Consider the following 20,453-nt stretch of genomic DNA (forward strand, 5'->3'; position numbering starts at 1 on the left):
CTGGTAGAAGCAGAGAGGTAGAAGCCAGGACCCTGGAACTCAGCAATGTGTGGAGTCAGAAAAAGCTTAAGCAGCACCACAGCATCTGTAATGAACTTGATTTATTGTTAAGAGTTGGAGGCAGCTCCCTTACAGCAGCTGGGAACTATAGCAGGGAGGTGTGGGGAGGAGCAGAGCACAGCAGCACGGGAGGGTGGGAGCTAGGAAGAACACAGGCGGGCCCATTTTGGTTTCCACACAGTCATTTGGCAGAAAAGCCAGGCCCTGACGATAGCGTCTGGATTTCTTAGTCGGGCGGTAGTCTGGCAGGGCTGCTTACTGGCTTGCTTGGGGTGAGGTCCTCTCCCGGGGTGGTATTTTTGGCCTGTTTTCCTCTCACTCAGTAGGAGTTAAGCCTTAGCTCAGCTTCATCTCCCTGTTTCCTTCCTCCCTCTCATTTTCCCCAAGTCCTCTGGCATGGCCTCCACCTCTCAGATCCTCTGTCCAAGAATTTGGAGCTGGAAAGGCAGCCAGCATTCCCATTTCAGCTGCAGAATGGCATAGTGGAATGTTGGGGGAGTCACACATTGCTGGGGCGTCAAATGTTGGGATGTCAGGCAGTGGCTTTTTAACCCGTTACACACCCGGTCACAGCAGATGACCACATGCAGATAAATGCCAAGCAAGGTATAAGAAGGGATCAGGATAGTTGGAATTGGGGGGTGAAAACTTCATAAGGTCAGGGAGCTTGGAAAAATTCTGGGATTGGGGCTGGGTTCTCCTTGCCCCTTTGGCTGCCTAGTAGGCCTGGTCTGGGCACAGCTTTCGGATGCAAATGTTATGAAGCAGGGGCTGGGAGGTTAAGCTCCTTTCTTCTCTCACCAATCTGTTGGTCAAACGAGCTTCAAGTTTTGGATTGAGACATTCAGATACGGAGGGAGGTATGCCCCCAGACCCCTGCTGGAACCACGACTCTGGTGGGTAAAGGGATGCGACATGGAGGAAAGGATGCAGCTCTGGGCACCTCACTGATAGTATCCTGCCCCCAGGTCACATAAATTACTACTGGAAATCCTTCCTTGGGATGCTAAATAAATAGATTAGGATAAAGAGGTCCCTGGGGTTGGGGATATGATCTCCCACCATGAGGGAGGAGGTTACTCTCTGAGACCTGCCCTCGCTCCTCCCCAATACCAGCATTAGGCAGCGCTGAGAGGGTGTCACTCCAGGGTTCTCAGGCATCACATGACTTCATATCCTAATTTTGTACCCTCCCCCATCCCAATCCTTTTACCTTTGGTTTTGAGACTCCTTTCAGGCATCGATGGCGGGGGGGGCGGGGGGGGAATGATAACCCCTCCCACTTAGCCCAGCCTAAGTTCCCACACGACATCCCGTCCCCTGCCACACATAACCCCCACCCCCAGCTGCATATCCCTCAACCCCAAAGGACTCAGCGGTAGCCATTCTCTAAAGGAGCTAGGGGAACAGATTCCTGGAGAAGGGAGAGTGGTTCTTTCAGAACTCAATCTTGCAGGCCGGGAAGGACTCATCCTGCATGACCACGGTGCTGCTGCTAGCCAGGACCAGAACATTCAGTTGTTGCTGCTGCTCATGAGTCTGCTGGTACCACTCACGAGTCACCTCTGTGTCATGAGTAGGGATGAGAGTCACCTAGGAGGGAGACAAGACATGCCCGATGTGAGAATGTGAAGGGAAGGGAAGTTGGGGGATGGGGCACCTCATGGTCCAGAAGCAGTGCCACTGCCCATAGAAAGGGCTGAGTCTTTCTATGAACAGAGACTGTGGTCCACTCTTGCCTCTGAGTAAACTTGGACTAGACTACCTCCTTGGTGTTTCTTGCCTCTCACCTGAAGATTCTCCCCCCACTGGGCCTTGCCCTCCAGCAGGGCATCCAGCACAGCCCGGCTCGGCTCGCCATTGGCAGGGTCATTCCCACTGACCACATAGTAGGATGCACGCACTCGTCGGAAGAAGTCAAGGTCAGCAGTCTTGCCACTGCAATGATTCGGGATATAGGCAAGATCCACATATACCGGGGGGCCAGAGCCACCCTTGGAGCCCAAGGCTGCTGTAGAGACAAGACAGAGGACTCATTGCAGAGGAAAGTAGAACTCTCGGCAACCTTCTTCCTCCCTCCTCCCTCCCTCTGGCTCCTGGAGCCCTTGACCAGCCACACCCAACCCCAAACCACAATCTCTCCCACTTTCCATGTTTTACTTACTTGGTCCTGCCTTGAGTCCGTTGACTAGACCCTTGGACATGGGGCTGTGTGAATCCTTTTCCTCTGCTGGGGTGACCTGGCTTGGAGTGCTGCGTGGTCTGGGTGGGACCCGGGATGCTCGATCAGCAGTCCCTTTACCAGGGGTGGGCGAGCGTTTTCCCCGAAGATCCGGACGCCTGACAGGAGAGGCTGGCTTGGCTCTGCCTGGGGCCCTACGGCCCAATCTCCCCTGTGCCTTCTCCTTCTCCCGTAGCCTCTCTACCCTTCCAGACTCAGAGCTGAGCCCCTCAGGGTCAGCCATGCACACATCTGGGCGGGGAGGAGATGGGTGTGGGTCTGGCTGGGGGATAGGGGGTGGGTCATGGCCAGGCCTGGGATGGTGAGTTCCACTGACCCCACCAGCTTTGTCCACAGGCAAGAAGTCCCCATCTTCATCTGAGTCAAGGACTGCCTCAGCTGTGATGGATGGACACTCCTCAGTTTCTGGCGGAACGTCAGAATCTGACTGTGAGGATCCTGAGTCACTGGCTGACGTCGGGGGTGTCTCATCTGCCACCGGGCATGGACCCCCTGTGGCCCCAGGGGCCCCGGGCCGGCGCCGCCCCCCTCTCCCTACCAGCCGAGCTTCCTCAGTTGAGAGCTCACTGTCATCCGTGGATCGAGGCAGAGGCGGGTTTAGGAAAGATGGGGAGAGCTCCCCACGATGTGGCCGGGGCTCAGCAGCACATCCCTGGGGCCCAGCTTCAATCTCAGGGGAGACACTTCTAGGCTGGCCTCCAGAGGCCTCTCCAGGGCACAGTGGTTGCTCAGGGGACAGCAGCGTGTCAGGCCTGGAGCTCCTTTCAGCTCCCTCAGGCCAGGCCCCATGTTCCCAGGCAGGGCAGGCCTCAGCCTCTGCCTTCTCAGCCTTGGCTGGGACAGGGCTTGGGGGCTTGGGGCTGGTTTCAGTTGGGCCATTGGTGGCACAATCCCCAGAGGGACTCTGTGAGGGGCCTGGCTTCTCAGTGGCTGCCGCTGAGCACTCTAGGCGGCAGGGCAGGGTGCCTTCATCCATGTCTCCAGGTAGGCTTGCAGCTGGAGCTGGGGCCATGTCCAGTGAAGCTGGAGGTGCAGGGCTCAGAGGAGTGAGGTCCCAGAGGCCATGGGCAGCTGGGTCCATTCTTGGGACCAGCTCTACAGACCCTTGTTCTGCAGCCTCCAGGCCAGGAGGGAAGCGCTCAGTCACACTCGAAATCACAGGTGTGGTGGCCTCAGAAGAGGAGCCTTCAGAGAGGGCTGGGGAGGCAGGTCGTGGCAGACTGGAGAGGAGAGGGGCCCCAGGAGAGCTGGGTGATGGGAGCTGGGGCAGTGAGGAGTCCAGGCTGGGAGCCTTGGTAACTTCCAGGTACTCATCGTGCCGGGGTCTGGTGGGGGGCCCTGGAGCCAGAGCTAAAGCTCGGTCCCCAGAGAAGGCAAGAGACCCACAGGGTGCTGAGCGGGGTTCCGCCGGAGAGGGCAGCTGTGGAGGAGCTGGCTGCAATGAGGAGAAGCCAAAGGCTGAAGCAGGGAAGTCCAGGCTGGGTCGGGCAGGACCCAGGTGTGAGTCCGCAGAAGGGCTGGTATGTGCCTCACTTTCAGGCCACAACGTGGAGGGGCCTGCAGGCATGGGGTGAGGGGGACTTGGGGACTGGGCCTCTTTTTCTGGCTGCTCCCGAGCCCCCTTCTCAAGCTCCGAGTCACTAGTACTGTCCTCCCAGTGGCCATGGCCTGATTCCTTGGGGGAAGGGGTTCTCCTATCTGGGCTACAGCTCAGGATGTTACCATTAAGAGGAGAGCCTGGGCCTTTGCTCTGGGGAATAGGGACACGGGGTGGTACTGCAGGTGGGGTGAGGTCGGGATCCACACTTGGCCCTGGCTCAGGCTCCTGCCTGGAGGGTACGGTGGGTCCCCCCAGAGTTGCATAGCTGAACGCTGGACTGTCGAACTGGAGGCGATGGGGTGAGACAGGAGATGAAAGCTCCTTCTCTGCAGATGTGTCTCGGCCAGCAGCCTCTTCCTTGGTTGAGACGCGTGGGGGCCAATCCCTGGCGGCTCCAAGCGGAGGCTCTCTAGTGGGGCAGGCGGGGCCCAGCCCAGTGAGCATCATCTGCTCATAGATGTCTGCATATTGAAAGCTCCTCTCATCAGGGTAGGGCGTGGGCTCTCTCTGCTCTGGCTCAGTCTGCTCGGGCTCCTTGGTGACATGGCTCTTGCTGGCCTCTGGGACATTTGTGGTGAGGGGGCTGCCATCAGGAGTTCCAACCCCACCTTCTTCTTCCCCTTCCCCTTCGGCCTTTCGGTAGTCCTTCCCTAGAGGGGAGTACGGCCCCCCTTCCAACTCAGCTGTGCTCTCCTGCACAGCAGTAACCACACTGTCATACTCAGCTGTGCCCCAAGAGAAAGGCATAGGAGTGTGTGGCTCTGGGGCAGGTGTTGGGGGAGCTGGAGCTGGGGAGAGGGGTGCTGGTGGCAAGGGTCTGTCCTTGGGCACCCATGGAGGGATGTCAGCCAGCCATGACGGGGTGGTGGATTCAGTCCTCATCGGTGGCATGGGCTTAGGCTCTGGGATAGGGCTCACTTGTCCTTGGGCTGGCGGAACCCTCTGTCCAACCATCTCAGGTGGAGAGGCCGGAGGAGAGATGATCTCGAAAGGGGAGCGAGTCAGCTTGTCCTCTTCCTCTGGTGGCAGGCCAACTGGTGATTCAGCGAGCCAGCGCTCCACCTCCAGCCCCTTCTGTGGTGAGGGCTCCTGGAAGCCCTTGAAGTCTGAGGCCCAGGGGCTCTGAGGTGTACGGTCCAAGGGGGGCACTTCTGGCTCATCATCTGGCCCCTCATCGAGGAAAGTGCTCTCCCTCTCTTCTGTGTACCGTGGCCGAGCCCCAGGGCCACCCAGCACATGAGGGAACCAGACCTTCCGCTCACAGCTCAGCTCCCCCCAGTATGTGTCCTGTTCCAGGACCACATCCTCTCTGTCCCTCCAGTACCTGTCCTCCTGCTCAGGAGATGTGTCCTCCCATGTCTGGGCAGGCTCTTTCTGTTCTCCTACCGGCTCCCCTCTGGTTGGAGACGTTTTTCGCCACTCCTGGACCACATCCTGCTCCTTCCAGTACTTCTCTTCCTGCTCCCGCCTGGGGCTCTCTTCCAGCCCCAGAGCTTTGGTCTTCTCCAGCAGAACTTCTTCCTTTTGCTCCACAGCCTTGACTTTTTCTGGAGATTTTTTCTCTAGGATCATCTCCTTCGGGGTCATGGTTTTATCCTCCTGCACAGGGCTCTCCTGCTCCTGGGCTTTGTCCTTCTCTTCCACGGTCTTGCCTTTTTGTTCATCAGCCTTAATGTTTTGTTCCAGGGCTTCCCCCTTCTGTTCTAAGACCCAGTATTTTTGTTCTAAAGCCTGATCCTTCTTTTCCAAGGCCTTGTCCTTTGGTTCTGGGGCCTTGTGCTGCTCAGGGGCTTTGTCTGTCTGTTCTAAGGCCTTACCCATCAGTTCAGGGACCTTGTCCTCTGGAACCTTGTCTTTATGTTCAGAGTCTCCGACTTTTTGTTCTAAAGTTTCATCTTTTTCTTCTGGGACCTTGTCCTCCTGTTCCAGGGCCTTGTCTTTTGGTTCTAAGTCTCTGTCTGTTAGTTCTAAATCTCTGTCTTTTGGTTCTAAGTCTCTGTCTGTTGATTCTAAGTCTTTGTGTTTTACTTCAGGGGCCTTCTCCTTCTGTTCCTGGGCTGTGTCCCTTTGTTCTAAGGCTCTGCCTTTTTGTTCTAAACTCTTATCCTGCTGTTCCACAGCTTTGTCCCTTTCTTCCAGAACCTCATCTTTCTGATCGATGGCTGTATCCTTCTGCTCTGTGACAATATCCTTGTGCTCCAGAGTCTTGTCCTTCTGCTGTAGGACTTCATCTGTTGGCTCAGGTCCCTTCTCCTTCTGCTCTGGGGTTCTGTCTTTCAACTCTGGAACTTTGCCTTCCCATTCCATGGCAATATCCTCCATGGCAGGGCTTGGCAAAGACTCAGGACTCTTGGTGAGGGAGCTATCAGGTGTCAGAATGTGTTCATCAGGGCTTGTTATCACTCCAGGTAAGTGCTTCCCATCTCCTAACAGTGCAGAGTGAGAGAAGGAGCTGGCAGGGAATTTTCCATCAGGGCTCTCATCTGTGATGTCTGCCTGTGCAGAGTATCCACTGGTCCAATCTGTGGGAGGTGACACCGTGGTTGCACAGGGCTCTGGAATAGATACAGGGGCTGGGTGATGGGAGGTGTCTTCAGCCTGCATCAGAGGCCCCTTTTCTTCCTTTCCTAGGCTTAGTTCCCCAAACTGGAGGGTGCCAAGGCTTTCTGGAGACAGCTGCTTAGAAGAGATATCCAGAGAGGTCTCCTTGCTAGGACTCTCTTCTGAGAAAGAAAGTGACCGGGTATCTTCTGGAGATACTTGTGGCCAAAGATCTTTGCGTAGGTGCTGCTCTGTCAGGCCACAGGGAGACCTAGGGATGGCGTCTTGGTTGGCAGTGTCTGGGGAGACCACGCTGAGGACAGAGAGGGACTCTGCCTCTCCAGGGGAGAGGCCTCGGTCAGGAAATTGGAGTACTTCATCTTTCTGAGGTTCACTGGGTTCTTGGACTGATGTTCCCAAATCTCTGGGAACAGCTTCTGTTTCCAGAATTGGGCCTGTGGGCTCTCCTGCCTCCAAAGTCTCAAAGACTATTGCTTTGTCCTGTTCTGGCAGCAGTTGGATGGTGCAGCCTACCTGTCCCCCAGCAATGCTGAGGGGCTCTTCTTGGGCCTGGGGGCTCCTGGGAGGAGACACCGTTCCTTCCTCCTCGAATGTGCCTTCTTCAGGCCCTGGCTTGACTGTCTCCTCTGCAGCATCTTCCTTGCCCACACCTGGTGTACGCTTAGTATCTCCCCAGGAGTCGGCTTCCTGGAAGTCTTGGGGCTCAGACTTTTCTTCCACTGGGGACTGATGAAAGGGTGTGTGGGTTGCACTGGGTGGGCCAGATGCTGGAGGAGAGGCCATCTTCACTGTGCTGTCATCTGGGCTGAGGCAGCGCTCCTCCATTTCTCCAAGGGCTGGTTCCCCTGGATGTAGGGTGTGCCCAGGGGCAGCAAACATTGGGGCTCCATACTGGTCGTGAAGTTTCTCAGACATCTGTACATTTGCAGCCTCCTCCTCTTCCTTTTCCACAGCTCTCTCTCCAGGCAAGCCTCTCCCTACAGTCTCTCCCCTCTTTTCTGATTCCCCGGTCACAGAGAAATCCTCACAGGGTGGTGATTTGAAACCCTTGTCTTCTTCCAGTGAGGAGGTGGGTGAGATGGTACCAGCTGAGGGCACGTAGTCCAAGCCCTGAGTGGCTTCAGTGCGGGATGAAGGGATGCTTGTAACCGTGTCAAGCAGCAGGGAGCTCTTGCCTGTCTCCTCTGTCTGAGGAGCTGTGAGTGAAGCCACGGACTGGTCCTCAGCCACGGATGTGGCAAAAGAAGAAAGCTTGTCACACTCAGTGATTGAGGTGGCTGAGGACACGTGCTCCTCTTCAGCCAGAGGGGCAGCTACCATGTTGGGGGGGTAGGTGAGTTCGGTCTCTGGCGCTCCATAGCTTTTGCCGGAGGTGGCGAGAACAGCACCATCTGCAGGCTGGCTAGCCTCAAAGGTGCCAGGACCTTCAGGCCCAGGGAGGTCATAGGTACCCGTGGGAAACCTAGGTGGAGCTGGGCGCTCCTCGGGCTCATCATGGATCTCCTCATCTGAGATGGTCTGCTCGGTCTCTGAGTAGCCAGGGATCGTCTCGTCCTGGATGTAAGAGACGTGCTCAGTGGCTCCTGCAGGGGTAGCCAGGCTGCTTAGGAATGATGACGCCTCCTTCTCAGGGGCCTTGCCTTGAAGTCCCAGTTCCCGGCCCCCAAGAGCCTCCCTGCCCCTTGGAGTTACCTTTAAGGCTTCTTGCATATGTTTTTGGTAAAATCCCTCAGCCTTTGTCTCTTCCTCTTCCTCCTCATCTGATGGGTGCAGCTCCTCCATTTCTTCTAACTCAGCCTTCTCTATCACATCCTCCTTTACCTCAGGTTCACTTTCCTCTCTGGCTTCTGTTCTTTCAAGGGGCCCCTCTCCTTCCTTTGGCTTCTTTTCCTCCCAGGTATCTTTCTCCTCCTCTGTTTCAGCTCCAGAGTCTGGGCCTCTGTCCTTGCTGCCTGGTTCCTCAGGGATGTCTGGGACAACTTCTTTTTCCTTTATCACAGGCTCTTCTGGTTCCAGCCCTGGGACAGAGGGTGGTGTCTCTTGGGCCACTGTGCTTGGGGGTCCCTCCTCTGCAGCGTCGGGAGGCAGTGGTTTCTCTCCTAGTCCTGTGTCCCTTTGTTCAGCCAGCAACCCCCTCTCCTCACGCTTCAACTCCTCAAAGTCCTGGGTGAGATCCTCTGGAGAAGAAAGGGCCAGCTCCCTGTGGCCACTGACTGTTGGAAGTGGTGCAGCCCCCTTCTGGGCTGGGGGTGTCATGCGGGGCTCAGAAGACAGCTCCTTCTCCCCACGGGCAGCCCGGCTCTTGTCTGTCTTGACTCTGGCAGGGGCCTTGGCTTTGTAGAGGGTCTTTCTCACCTCAGGGGTAAAGGGCTTCAGGTCTGGCTTGGAAACCTTTTTGACCTCAGGCTTGGTATCTTTCCTCTTCTCCTCCTTCTTGGCATCCTTCTTCTCCTCCTTCCTTCCTTCATCCTTCTTGAGCTCCTTCCTCTCCTTCTTGATTTCTTTTTTCTCTTTGTCTTTTTTTTCTTCCAGCTTTGAAATCTTTTCTTTCAGGTGCTTCTTCCCCACCTTGTCTTTGATCAGCTTTCGCTTCTCTGCCTTCAGTGCCTCACTCGACTCTGTCTTCACCCTCTCAGGCTTGGCAGGCTTCTCTGGGGGCTTCTCAGATGACTCTTTTGCCTTCTTCTCTGTCTTGGCTAATTCCTTGGCTAGTTCTGAGCGGGCCTCCTTGGCTCCCTCTTCGGCCACCTCCTCCCGTTTGGCCAGCTTGCTCACAGCTGTCTTGGTTGTGGCCTTGAGGCTTTCCTTGCTATCAGCCCGCTGTTTGATTTTGCTGGGTTTGAGGTTGGCAGGCACAGCCCCAGTGGCCAGGTCCTTCTGCGTGGCCACGGGGTAGCGCAGGAAGTCCAGATGCCGAAGCTTTTCCAGGCCCTCCAAGATCTTGTTCTGGGGAGCATTCCCTGGAAAAAGCACACGCACAATCTTCTCAGTGGGGTTGGCTGGTAGCCAGACCACCAGAGCAGTGATTGAGGTCAGGTAAGGCACGGAGATCTCAGCCTCCTTCCCATTAGCCAGCACGATGCCTGTCTTAGCTTTACTGTTGCCTGCCCACTTTTGCATGAGGAACTGCATCTCCTTGCTGTCTTTGACCGGGTTGAGGACATACATGTCCAGCCGGCCCACACCCATTTTGTGGAAGAGGGTCAGTGGCTCAATGGTGTTGCTGACCACACGGTACAGTGGCTCGGCCTGGATGCCCAGACGGTTCAGGTGCTGCAGAGTGAGGCAGGCCTCCTCAATGCTGCGCTTGGCCTTCCGGGAGGCATCAGGCAGCCGCAGCTTATCGGGCACGTTAAAGAAGACAACTCCAAGCTCAGGGGAGATGAGGTTCTTCACCCAGTCGCTGTAGCTGCTGGAGCCCTGGGACTGCTCCTCCTCCAGTTCTGCCACTTTGCGCTGTAGGAGTCCGTTGATGCCTGGCAGGTTGTCTGCCCCGATGTGGGTGAGTAAAACCGAGTCAATGCGATCTAGGTGCCGCACCAGCTTCCAGAAGCAGGACTTGCGATCAGAGCCACCATCCACCAGGATGTTGAAACCATTAACAGCAAAGAGGGCAGAGTCCCCTCGGCCGCCGGGGAAGATGTAGCAGCAAGGCTTGGAGAGCTTGAGGAAGCCCCCTGAGGTGGGGGGCTCAAGCAGGTCAAAGGGGGATGGCACGTCCACAGTCTCAGAGACATACTCGGAGAACTCAGCCACGCCATCCATGGTGGGCAGCGTGGGCTCAGGGTTTAGCCGGAGGTGCAGGGTCTCTTGGGAACTGGATAGTCCCAGGTGGCTCCAATCACCCTCCCCTAAGCAGGACACGGTGAGGAAAGCCTGGGTCCCAGACTCTCTATTGCTGAGCAACTGGGCAATCTAGAGGAATGGGAGACAGAAGGCTCAATCAGTCGGGTCATTGGGATTGTCTCAACCTGATTTAGAGTCAATCTGCTAATCTCCATCTCTGAGGTGATTTCCTACCTTTCTTCCAGCATCCCTGAGGGTCAAGGAACTTGGGATGTTCCCTTCCTTGGATCCCTCCTCACAGATCTAGTCCTACCCCATGTTCTGTTCCTCTCAGACACTCAGACCTGGAACTTACCTCTGGGTTGTGAAGGACCTGGGCAAAGTTTTGATAGGAGTAGGTGCCACTCTGTAGGATGAGGTCTCCCCCAGGCTCTAAACTTTGCCCACTCAAGATTAGTAGTTTATGAGCTGATGGGCTGCTCAGCAGGTGGCGAACCTAGAGGCAGAAGGAGAGGACTGGTCACCAATGGAGGAACCCCAGGAAAGGGCACTGAATGTTCCTGGTCCCCCTCAGTACTGCAAGGACACGTTCCCCACTGGCAGCCCCACAACACTTCCAGGGTGGGGCTGGGATTGTGAGGCAGGTTAGATGGCAGAGAGAGGATGGTTCAAAGCCAGGTCCAGGAATTCTTGGCCTTACAGCAGTAGCACTGGCAAGGGTGGGTTATGGCACTTTCGGCAGGCCCTGGTGGCAAGGCAAAGGCCCTGGCCTTACCTCAGAGCTGATGCTGTCGGCACTGGGGTTTACCAGGATGATGGTCTCTAGGATCTCACTCTGGTGGCAGAGGGTCCTCTGGCCTGAGGGAGAGATGCAGGAATTTGTATTGAGGGAAGTGGGTATAGACTAAAATGGAGAGGCACTGTGGAAGGCAGGCGAGGAAGAATGTGCTATCAGAAAATGGGGCTTACGGGAGAAAGAGAGGCCTGGCTATCCTTAGATCCTGCCACTGTGGAAACTGCTGAGTAAGGTCTAGGAACTGGGTCCCGCTGCCCTTCCCTTTCAGGGTTTCCTCCTTCCCTCTCCCACACTGGCTGTCTTCTCCCTCCCTTCATTTGCTATCCCCTCTGCCTGTTAACTCCCGCCCCAGACTGCCCTGTTGACAAGAACCTTTTGTCCCTCTCGAGCACTAAGCTCCTGGTGCTGCCTGGGGCTGGGGGGCTCAGTTGGAGGGAGGGCTTCTGGGACCATGGTCTTCACTCAGCCCTCTCCTCACTAGCTTGCCTCTGCCCTATGCTTTCTTGCCAGAACGTTTGAAAATAGGGAGGTGGGTGCTTCTGTGCAGTATCTACAGACTCTTCATCCTCCTTTCAAATCCCCCTCTGCAGCCACAAGTCCTATTCCAAAAGGCTTAGAAGTTTGTACTACCTAAACCTTTAGGGATTACATGGCAAAGAGTAGAAATAGGATCTCTGGTTCTCTTCTCTGGCATCTCAGAGGCCAAGCCTGCACAGGATCATATTGTCCCCACCAACAAAGATTTCACAGCTCCCTCTTCCACCTCACCTTCATGTCCCCAGGCTCCAGAGAGGCCTGGCTCACTATCCCACAACCGATCCCATGGGAACAGTTTCTCCTCTCATCCTTGCATCTCTCCTATGGGCCTTCTGTCCCAGAGAGGGGAGTCAGGGGTTCACAACAAAAACTAATAAGGAAGGAGAGGTTCAGGGTGTTCCCCCAGGCTGTGTAGAAGCGTAACACACCCTCAAATCCCCTTATTCCCCGTATCCAGACTCACACGAAACACCATGCAATGCAGCAAAGAAAGAAAGTGGCAGGTTAGACAGAAGATGCTGAAGAAGGATGTTGCCATCCCCTGCTCCTGCCCTTACCGACTGCAGCACATAGTAGAGTTACCTTACAAACACAGAGTTGAACAGATGGTCTGGGGAGTGGGCTGTCTGGAGGATATTGGTGGGAGGACTCATAACCTGTCCCCCAGACCCTCTTCTGTGACCCAGCGCTCTCTCCTCTTTCTGGGGCTCAGACAAGAGGACCCTGGGGCCAGGGCCTTTGTTAAGCGGAAGAGCCGTGGTGCCAGGATCAGGCAGATCTGGCAGCACCCGGCTGCAGTTGCAGCTGCAGGGGAAATGAACTATGGATGGTGTCAGAAGACCAAACCCCCATACAGAGTGGGTGGGGCCCAGGAGGAGTTCAAGGGTTCTCTTCTATTAAGTTGGGAATTGAGGGACGCTTTGAGGTCAGTTCAGAGGATGAGAATCACCTCAGAGACACGCAGGGGCAGGGCTTGGGTAGGTGATGGATGAGGGCTATCATGGTTCACGGAGCGGCCAGCCCTAGGCTAGCTCTCAGTAGTTTAGACTGAGAAGGGCAATTCCTCTCCCTGCTCCCTGCCCACCGCTCCCCCGCCCCCACCACAGACGCACAAGGTCACACATTGGAACCCGAGGGTCAGAAAGAAATATCTGTGGTACAGATGGATTTGCTTTCTATCTATAACTCCCCCTCCCCACATTCTACCATTCCCCACAGTCCCCTAGTCGACTCCTCTGATCCAAGTTCTGGTCTTGGCACAAGACTCCATCCCTCACCCCTGCGCTCTCCCGTTGTGGATCGTGACCGGCGACTCCGAGGTTTATATCCTGTCCCCCTCCTTTTCAGCCTCGGTTCTCTCTTCTGCTCCCCCCAGCAACCCCACTGAAGGCATTTGACTTGTTTTCCCTTTTTCTTTGGCGAAGACTTCTCGGGAAGCAGGGGCAGTGATGGGGTGGGGGGTGGGATGCGGGTGCTGAGGCGGAGCAGGCGGGAGGGCAGGTGTCTCCGCAGTGAGGCGGCAGGGGAGGGGGGCCGCCGGGCAGCTGCAGTCTGCCGCAGTGTGTGAGTGTGTGCGAGTGTGCGCGCTGAGCTCTGGCTCCTCCCCGCCCCCACCCCCCACCCCAGCATGACAAGTCATTTTCTTGGCTGCCTCTGCATGGGGGGTGGGGAGGGGGGGAACACAGAGAGGGAGAAGAAACTGGTTCCTCTGTTCCGAGCCCCCATCTTGGGAAGAGGAGCAGAGATGAGATGGGGGTGGGGCCCTGACTGGGAACCTGTGGGGTTGACAGGACTGGGAATGCGGGGCAGCTGCTGGAGAGAGAGAGCTCTCAATCTCCGAGGGCAGCCAGAAAGAGGGGGACTTAAGAGTCCAAGTTTAAAGCCAGTCGCAGGGAATGGGTGTTGGGAGCCCACTGCAAATAGGCTGGCCTGTGAAGAGGTGCATGCCACGTCTTAATGACCCTTTCCTCCCTTCTTTTCCATGGTGTCCCCCACCTTCCCTTACTCGGCAAAAACTCGCGGTCCCATTCACCCCAGCATAGAAGCAGCTGAGCCCTCTAGCAGCTGACACCCAGAGACCCTCCCATTAGGTGCATTCCCATAATCTCTGCCTTCCCCTCAGATTCTTCTGCCCCTACCCAACACACAGCCCCCAACCCCCAACGCTGCCCGGCAGAGCCAGTGACACCCCCTCGGCTGCTGCCCCCACGCTGCTATCTACCAACTTGGCCCAGCCTTCGAGGTGGACTGTCACCATCCCAGACCCACTGGCCTCCTCCTGGTTCTGGGTCCAGGCTGGCCCCATAACCAGTAATGTTCATCTTCTCTCTCTGTTCCGTCACCCTGCCCGCCCACGCTGGGATGGTTCCAGACACACCAGATTAGGTACCAACTCCCTTTCCGTTACCCTCATCCCACCTCCCTATCTCAGCATCCCCCACGCCCCCCACCCCCATGCCAAGCCCTTTGGCTTGGTTCGGTTCTTACCCTCGGGTGTGGGAGGGAGCCCCTCATGAGGCTGCGGCTCCGGCCTCAGCCGGCAGCTTGAGGGAAGAGTCTGCGGCACTAGGGGTGGGAGTGGGGGGGGGCACTTGATGGTGAGGGCGGCGCCAGGGCGGGGAAGAGGGGCTGGTCCATGACGCGGCACTAGCGACTTAACTATTTCTTTGCCTTCACAATGACAGTGCTCTGGTGCTTCGGACTGGTGGGGGCTGAGGAGTTGTCTCGCAGCTCAAAGAGCCAGGATGGTCTCCAATGGCCCACAGGGCCCTTTTCCCCAACCCTGCTTAGTTAAGAAATATTCATCAGCCCAAAGACCAAAGCCCTGTACCACACACTGCAGGGATACAGGAGGCATGGTCTGCCTGGGCCCTCCCCCCTCTCTCAGGAACCATCTGCTGCCTCTCCCCTCAGACCCAGGGAATGACCTTCAATCCCTAGAGGAGCAGGAGACAAAGAGGCTAGGGGCCTGAAAGCATGGGGTAGGAATAAGGGGACTACTTTAAGCTGGGGATGATGTGAGGGAGTTGAACTGAGCTCTGCTGCCTTCTGAGCCACAGCTGCAGAAATGGGGGTGGGGGTGGGATGGCAAACAGAAATAAGTCTTATTTAGGTTGGAAGTAGTTTGAAATTCTGTAGTGGACACATGGTCCTGATCCTATCTTGGGTGGGGCACAGGGGGCCAGGGACTGCATGCAACTCTCCGCCAATGCAGCACAGCACAGCACAGCAACCCCCCAGGCACTGATACTTGGAATTCTTGGTCATTGGGTATAAAGAGGCATTCTCTGAAGATTCAGGGTTCTTTCTGCCTTTCAGTGAAATAATTAAAGGGATAAAAGAAGATCACTGCCAGCCCTACAAGATTTTCTTACTATGGGCCAATTATTAAATGTTACATAAAGTACTCTTTGGACTAAAAAAGTATAATGACTTTGTAGTGTTGGAACCCTGTTTTCCTCGTCTCTGCACCCTGCTATGTTTCACTGATGTCTCTGTTTTATAAAATCTTAATCCTTCCAGTATTCCAGTTTCCGGTAGTCTCCCTCTGTCTCAAATTTGATAACATATGCTCTAGGACTTGGAGAGGACCTTGAAAGCTCAAGCATTGCATTCCTACCAGGTGATGCTCAGGTTCCCACAGAATTGTTCCCTGCCCTCTTCCCTTTCCATCAACCCTCCCCAGTCCTGGCCAATTCCTACAGCCTTCCTCATGATAGCATCCACCCACTTTTACCCCAGCACCAGCCCCACCCTTGCCCCAGGCTGCCAAGAGCTGCTTTTGAAGGTCAGAGAAGCCAAAATAGTCTTTGCTCTTAGCATCCCCATCCCCCCTAAGCTGCCTCTAGAGGAGAGGAGGAGCTGAGTCACCAGTGGTGGTGGTGGTGGGGAGGACTACAGAGGGGGAGGAATCCTTGCTCAGATCCGGGGATGCAAAGCAGCAACATGGCAACAGCCCCATTTGGATGGAGGAGGCCATCTGCAGAGATACACAATGCAAACCAGGCTGAGTTCCCAGCACCACAGAAGGGAAGCACCTCCCTTCTGCACCTTCATAGTTCTCATTTCCTTCCACCTCAAACCTTCTATCTCCTCCCTGCTTTTTAGGGCTCTCTGGAGTGGGCGAGGAGGAAAACTTGGATAGACACATAGCTTGAGAACAAAACAACCCTTCCCAGCCCAATGCAGAGCCCACCCTTATTTTCAGCTCTTACCTCCAGGGACCACACCCTGGGCAAAGTTCCAACTCACAGTAGAGTTTTCCTTTAGCCCTCACCCTCTGAATAGCCACCCACCACAACCAAACCTCCATCCGCTGTGTTCCTTGGCTCTGCTGCAATGAAATGGTGAGATGCCAAAAAAGAGAGAGAGGCCTGAGCTCAACACAGAGTGAGATCAGAAGTCCTGGATTTGAGACCTGACTCTACCGTTTTACTAATCATGCTTTTAAACAAGCCACTTAAGCAGTCTGAAAGTTTACTTCCAGAACTATAACATGAGTATAATATTAGTACCATCCTCCAATAATGCTGTCAAGGGTGAATGGCATAAAAGATGAAAAAATACTTCATTGCTAGAATCCTAAACCTGCAGTGCACAGATGCCACTGGAAGTCTGTCCCCCTTTTGTAGAGGATTTATGAGAGGGCACCTAAGTGACCAGGGAAATCCTAAATCAAAATCTCAGACTAGACCAACTCTAGGAATAACTTAGCTCCCAGGTAAACCCAGGACTGGAGATGCCTGCAGGAAGGGACTTAAAGTACTCTTCATCGCAAACCTCAGTTCTAGGAGCCAAATGAACTGCTGTATTAATTCAGAATGGTCTTCATGTTTGCAGAAGTAATAGAACTAACGCTTGCATCAGTGGTGATACAGAGTCACACAGAAGGCTTCTAAACTGGTCCTTAAGCCTGTGCTTTTTTAGAGTCATAGAATGTCAATTGTGAATTATAAATTATGAAGTCCTCTCCCTTTTCTGTACGTGCTCAATAATAGAAGTAGTATCAGAGTGTTATTTAAGCTCAGTTTCCCATTGTTCTAGTTGTTTCTGGGTTTGTTTTAAGATGCTTGGATGCTCTAGATTTGGGGGGGGGGTCTCACCCTCAGCATGTGGGAGTTCTGGGTCAGGGGTTGACCCTGTGCCACAGTAGTGACCCAAGCCGCTGCTGTGACAATACCAGATCCTTAACCCTCTGTGCCACAAGAGAACTCCCAAGCTCTAGATTTCTTTTCTTTTCTTTTGCAGGAGATAGAAAGTAAGGCTCCAAGTCACCACTGGAGACTACCTGGTACAACATTCACCTTGGAAAGCCTTTACCACTTGTGACCACTAGAAGGAGCTGGGCTACTGACTCTCCATTAAAGTGTCCCCTCCTTTTCAGTGCCTTTTCTGTGTGTGTGGGGGGGGGGGCTAGTGGCAGGAATAACCACACTCTCCCTACCGTTGCTTGGGCCCAGGGCTTAAGGAGAGGTGAGAGGGATGGTGGTCCAGCCTTTGGGGTGGGCAGAAAGGATTAAATCATAAGGTATTAGCATATCTCTCTACTGAAATCAGCAGCCTAGTTCCCTTTGCCTCCCTACTAAAGGGAGCCTGAAAGGAGGGGCAGTGCCTGCAGCTGCTCTGGGCTGACTGTTGTTTGTGGGGACAGCTGAAAGAGAAGCCAGCACGGGTGGGGCTGAGGCTGTCTGAGCCATGTGGGTTTTTCCCGGAAATTCTCCACTATTCTCCAGGGACATAGTCAGGCCACCATAAAACTAACAATATTCAAAAGTAAGCCCTGATCTTAGGTATAATGGCCTAAGCCCCTTATGGACACCATAGTAAAACTCTTTGATTGAAAGGACCTAGTAGCTGTTTACATATTGGTACTCGTTTCTGAGAGGTCCCTGACAGTAACTATACATCTCCCTGTAAGCATTTTCCCAAGTATTCCCACATCTTATTCTGAAGAATGGCTAATTATTTTGTTTTAAGTTATGATCATTCCTATGTCATTCCAGAAAGCATCTACTCTTACATCTGTGTCTAAAAGAACAAGGTTAGAGAATTCAGTGTGAATTAATAACATCAGCAGATACTCTCCAAACTTCAATCCAGTTGTTAATTTCATCTGCTGTCATTCCCTTATCCAGCCTTGTACAAAAGCTCGTAGGATTAATAAAGTTATGAAACTGTCACTTGTCAATCACTAGAGCTGATGGAGGAAGCAATGACATGAGTAATTGTAAACAGAAGGCAGTCTCAAACAGTGACTGGCTAGCTTCACAGGAAGCCAGTCACATCAAGAAGACGTCAGCCTCAAATTTTTAAAGTGCTGCATATATTCCTAAGATGATGGAGCATTAGTCATGTTAACCTTGTCTGCTCTCTCCAGGATCAACTCTAGAGGAATAGGTGATCAGGGAAATGACCAAAGATGTGGCAATTAGCAGGAGGAGCAGAAAAGAAGGGGAGGTGATTATCTATTATACTGGATAATTGAGAATTATCTATATAAGATATAAATTCAGTCATTTGGTGGCAATGACTTTTGTTCTTTTTTCGCCATGCTCACAGCATGCGGAAGTTCCCAGACAAGGGGATGAACCCAAGCCACAGCTGTAACCAAAGCCACAGCAGTGACAACACCGGATCTTTAACCTGCTGAGCTACAAGGGAACTCCAGCAGTGACTGCTGAGTTGGGTAGACTTATATTCCATAAAAACAATGGTGTACGAATTAGCTTGTCAGCATTTACCAATAACATTATCAGATGCCCAGCACTTTAACAATGAGATATACGGCTTTCTGTAGTTTCCCCACAGATACTGTCATGGAATAGCAGTTCCTAAAATATTGTTTTCTTAAATTCCTGACCATTTCTTCTACCCAGCAGAATGGGAAATTGCAAACCGTGAACTTTGATTTCAGAGCCAAACCTCAAAGTATGACTAGCTCTTGCAGAAGTAAATCCAGGAAAACCTGCTTCCACTCTGGATTTCATGGTGCTCATCGGTCTTTGGTACAATGTTTCTGCTCTGCTCTGGACATCGGTTGACTGAGCCAAAGGAGGAACCAGAAACCCTGAATTCTGGAGGGTAGGCTCTGTAGCTTGAGAAAAAAATGCTAAGCAAGAAGCTGGGAAGGTGAGTCTGGGGTTCAAGGGCTTTTGTAAAGGGAAGCAAGGAGGCCAGGGTATACAGAAAAGGGAATACACACAAAAAAGAGCGAATTTTTACACAGATGATTGATACCTCATTCTCTTAGTGCATGTCAACAGCTGTTCATAAAACTACCCTCTTCTGAGGTAGAAATTATGTTCTTTAGGCTTCCCCCACCATCATACCATCTGTCTGCAGTGTGCGGGTATGTAGGGATAGCTATGGGAGCTTTACAACTTTCCCCTCAGGCGTCTCTCCCTTCCTCCCCACCCAATCCTCCCACAAGGCCAGTTCTGCCTGGAAGACTGGACCTCTGATCTTCTGTGACCAGCCCTCACCCAAAGGACAGAGACAAATTGATACTAATCCTAACCTTTGACCTCTGAGGAGAAGTGAGCTAGATGCCGGGTAATGAAGAGTCTCAATTGTTGGTTCAAGTCAATGGATGATAAGTCAATGTTCCAGGAGAGAATGCCTGTGAGAGAAAAAGAAACAAAGAGGGACCTAGATAAGGTCAGAGGGACTAGACTTCTGAGAGAACTTCCAAACTCACAGAAGGGGTAAGGAGAAGGAAGGGATAAGAGCAATTGCTATGATCAGCCTCACTGATGTCTTTGAGAAGGGTGGCTAGTACCTTTGCCTGTCTCCCATCCTGTGCCTTTCTTGGGCTTTGCTGGAGCCAGAGGGAGAAGGGCAGAGTTTAGGCTAAATTTGGTCATTAACAAGTTTGTATGTAGGAATTTTCTTGCAGAGTTGACCAGGTGAGATAGAAATGACACCCAAGAGCCCCTTCCTTCTGGATACAGCTAGGTAGGTTTCTAAATTCTCCTTCTGTGGTCCCCTCCTTGCCTACACTCCTCCGCGGCTGGCTTCCACCCGCAGGTGGCTCCGCAGCACTGCGCCACAGGCAATGAAGGACTGAGAAGCCTGTGGTCACGAAGGTCACTCTCAGTCTGGCCGCTGGCACTGGGATATTTGAGATTTGTCTGCGGCGTTCAGAAAGCACCCTGTGCCTGTTCAGAAACCTAAAGAAGAAATTAAGGTAGGGACCTGGACTCTCCAGGGGATGGTGAGGACTTTTAGGGCGTCTGGCCCATGACACTGCAGGAGAGAGGGGTGCAACTAGAAAGGGCTCCCCAGGCAGTACACAGAGCTCCCCACCCCTCCTCAGGGAGTTTGTGGAACACCACAGGGTGTGCGGGAAGGATGGGGAAGCGAGATGTTGGCAGCTGGGGTGGGGGAATACAGATGTGTGACACAGAGGATGGAGGTGACAGGCCAGGGGCTGATGATTCAGATAACAGGGCGCGCAGATCTCAAGAAAAGCACACTACGGTTGGAGGATGCAGATGGCAAAGAAGCACGGGATGAAGGATGTCCCGAGAGCATCCAGGACAGCAGCTCACCTTGTTCAAGGTGGGCCCGCACGGCCCTCAGCTGACTCTCCGAACCGATATCGCCGATCACAATGAGCAAAGAGTGTTTCCTTAGGTCCCAGCGTGCTGCCGCCGCGGCGGCTCCGGCCTTGTACAGCGGCTCCGCGGGGTTCTGAGCCAGCGGAGAGCCGGGGCTTCGGAGCCCTAGCCCGGGACTTGTCTCCATGGCAACGCCGCGAGGCCGCCCGGGCCCAGCCTCGGTCTCCATGGAAACTCCTTTGGAGTGCAAGGCCGGCGTCGGCGGCTGGGAGAGTGCGCGCGGTTCTTAAAGGCCGGCGGCAGGAGCCGCTC

General features: G+C 54.0%; 1 protein-coding gene and 1 non-coding gene across 3 annotated transcripts; both read right to left on the minus strand.

The window, feature by feature from the left end:
* MAP1A (microtubule associated protein 1A) lies at positions 85-20,398 on the minus strand. 2 transcript variants are annotated; one of them, XM_005659678.3, is made up of 7 exons: positions 20,133-20,398; positions 19,100-19,201; positions 11,026-11,108; positions 10,606-10,746; positions 2,225-10,379; positions 1,851-2,071; positions 85-1,653 (listed from the first exon to the last, which is right to left on the minus strand). In XM_005659678.3, the coding sequence occupies exons 1-7, from the start codon at positions 20,368-20,370 to the stop codon at positions 1,498-1,500; spliced, it is 9,096 nt and encodes a 3,031-aa protein (XP_005659735.3). In that variant the 5' UTR covers positions 20,371-20,398; the 3' UTR covers positions 85-1,497. The 2 variants fall into 2 exon arrangements, with proteins under 2 accessions (XP_005659735.3, XP_020952325.1); XM_021096666.1 differs by lacking the exons at positions 19,100-19,201; positions 20,133-20,398 and adding an exon at positions 14,071-14,200.
* On the minus strand, positions 12,237-12,319 carry MIR2366-1 (microRNA 2366-1). The gene has a single exon (NR_128446.1). It is a non-coding gene; the product is annotated as a microRNA 2366-1 (primary transcript).

Source organism: Sus scrofa, chromosome 1 (genome assembly GCF_000003025.6).
Source record: "Sus scrofa isolate TJ Tabasco breed Duroc chromosome 1, Sscrofa11.1, whole genome shotgun sequence".
In the NCBI taxonomy this organism is placed as follows: Eukaryota; Metazoa; Chordata; class Mammalia; order Artiodactyla; family Suidae; genus Sus; species Sus scrofa.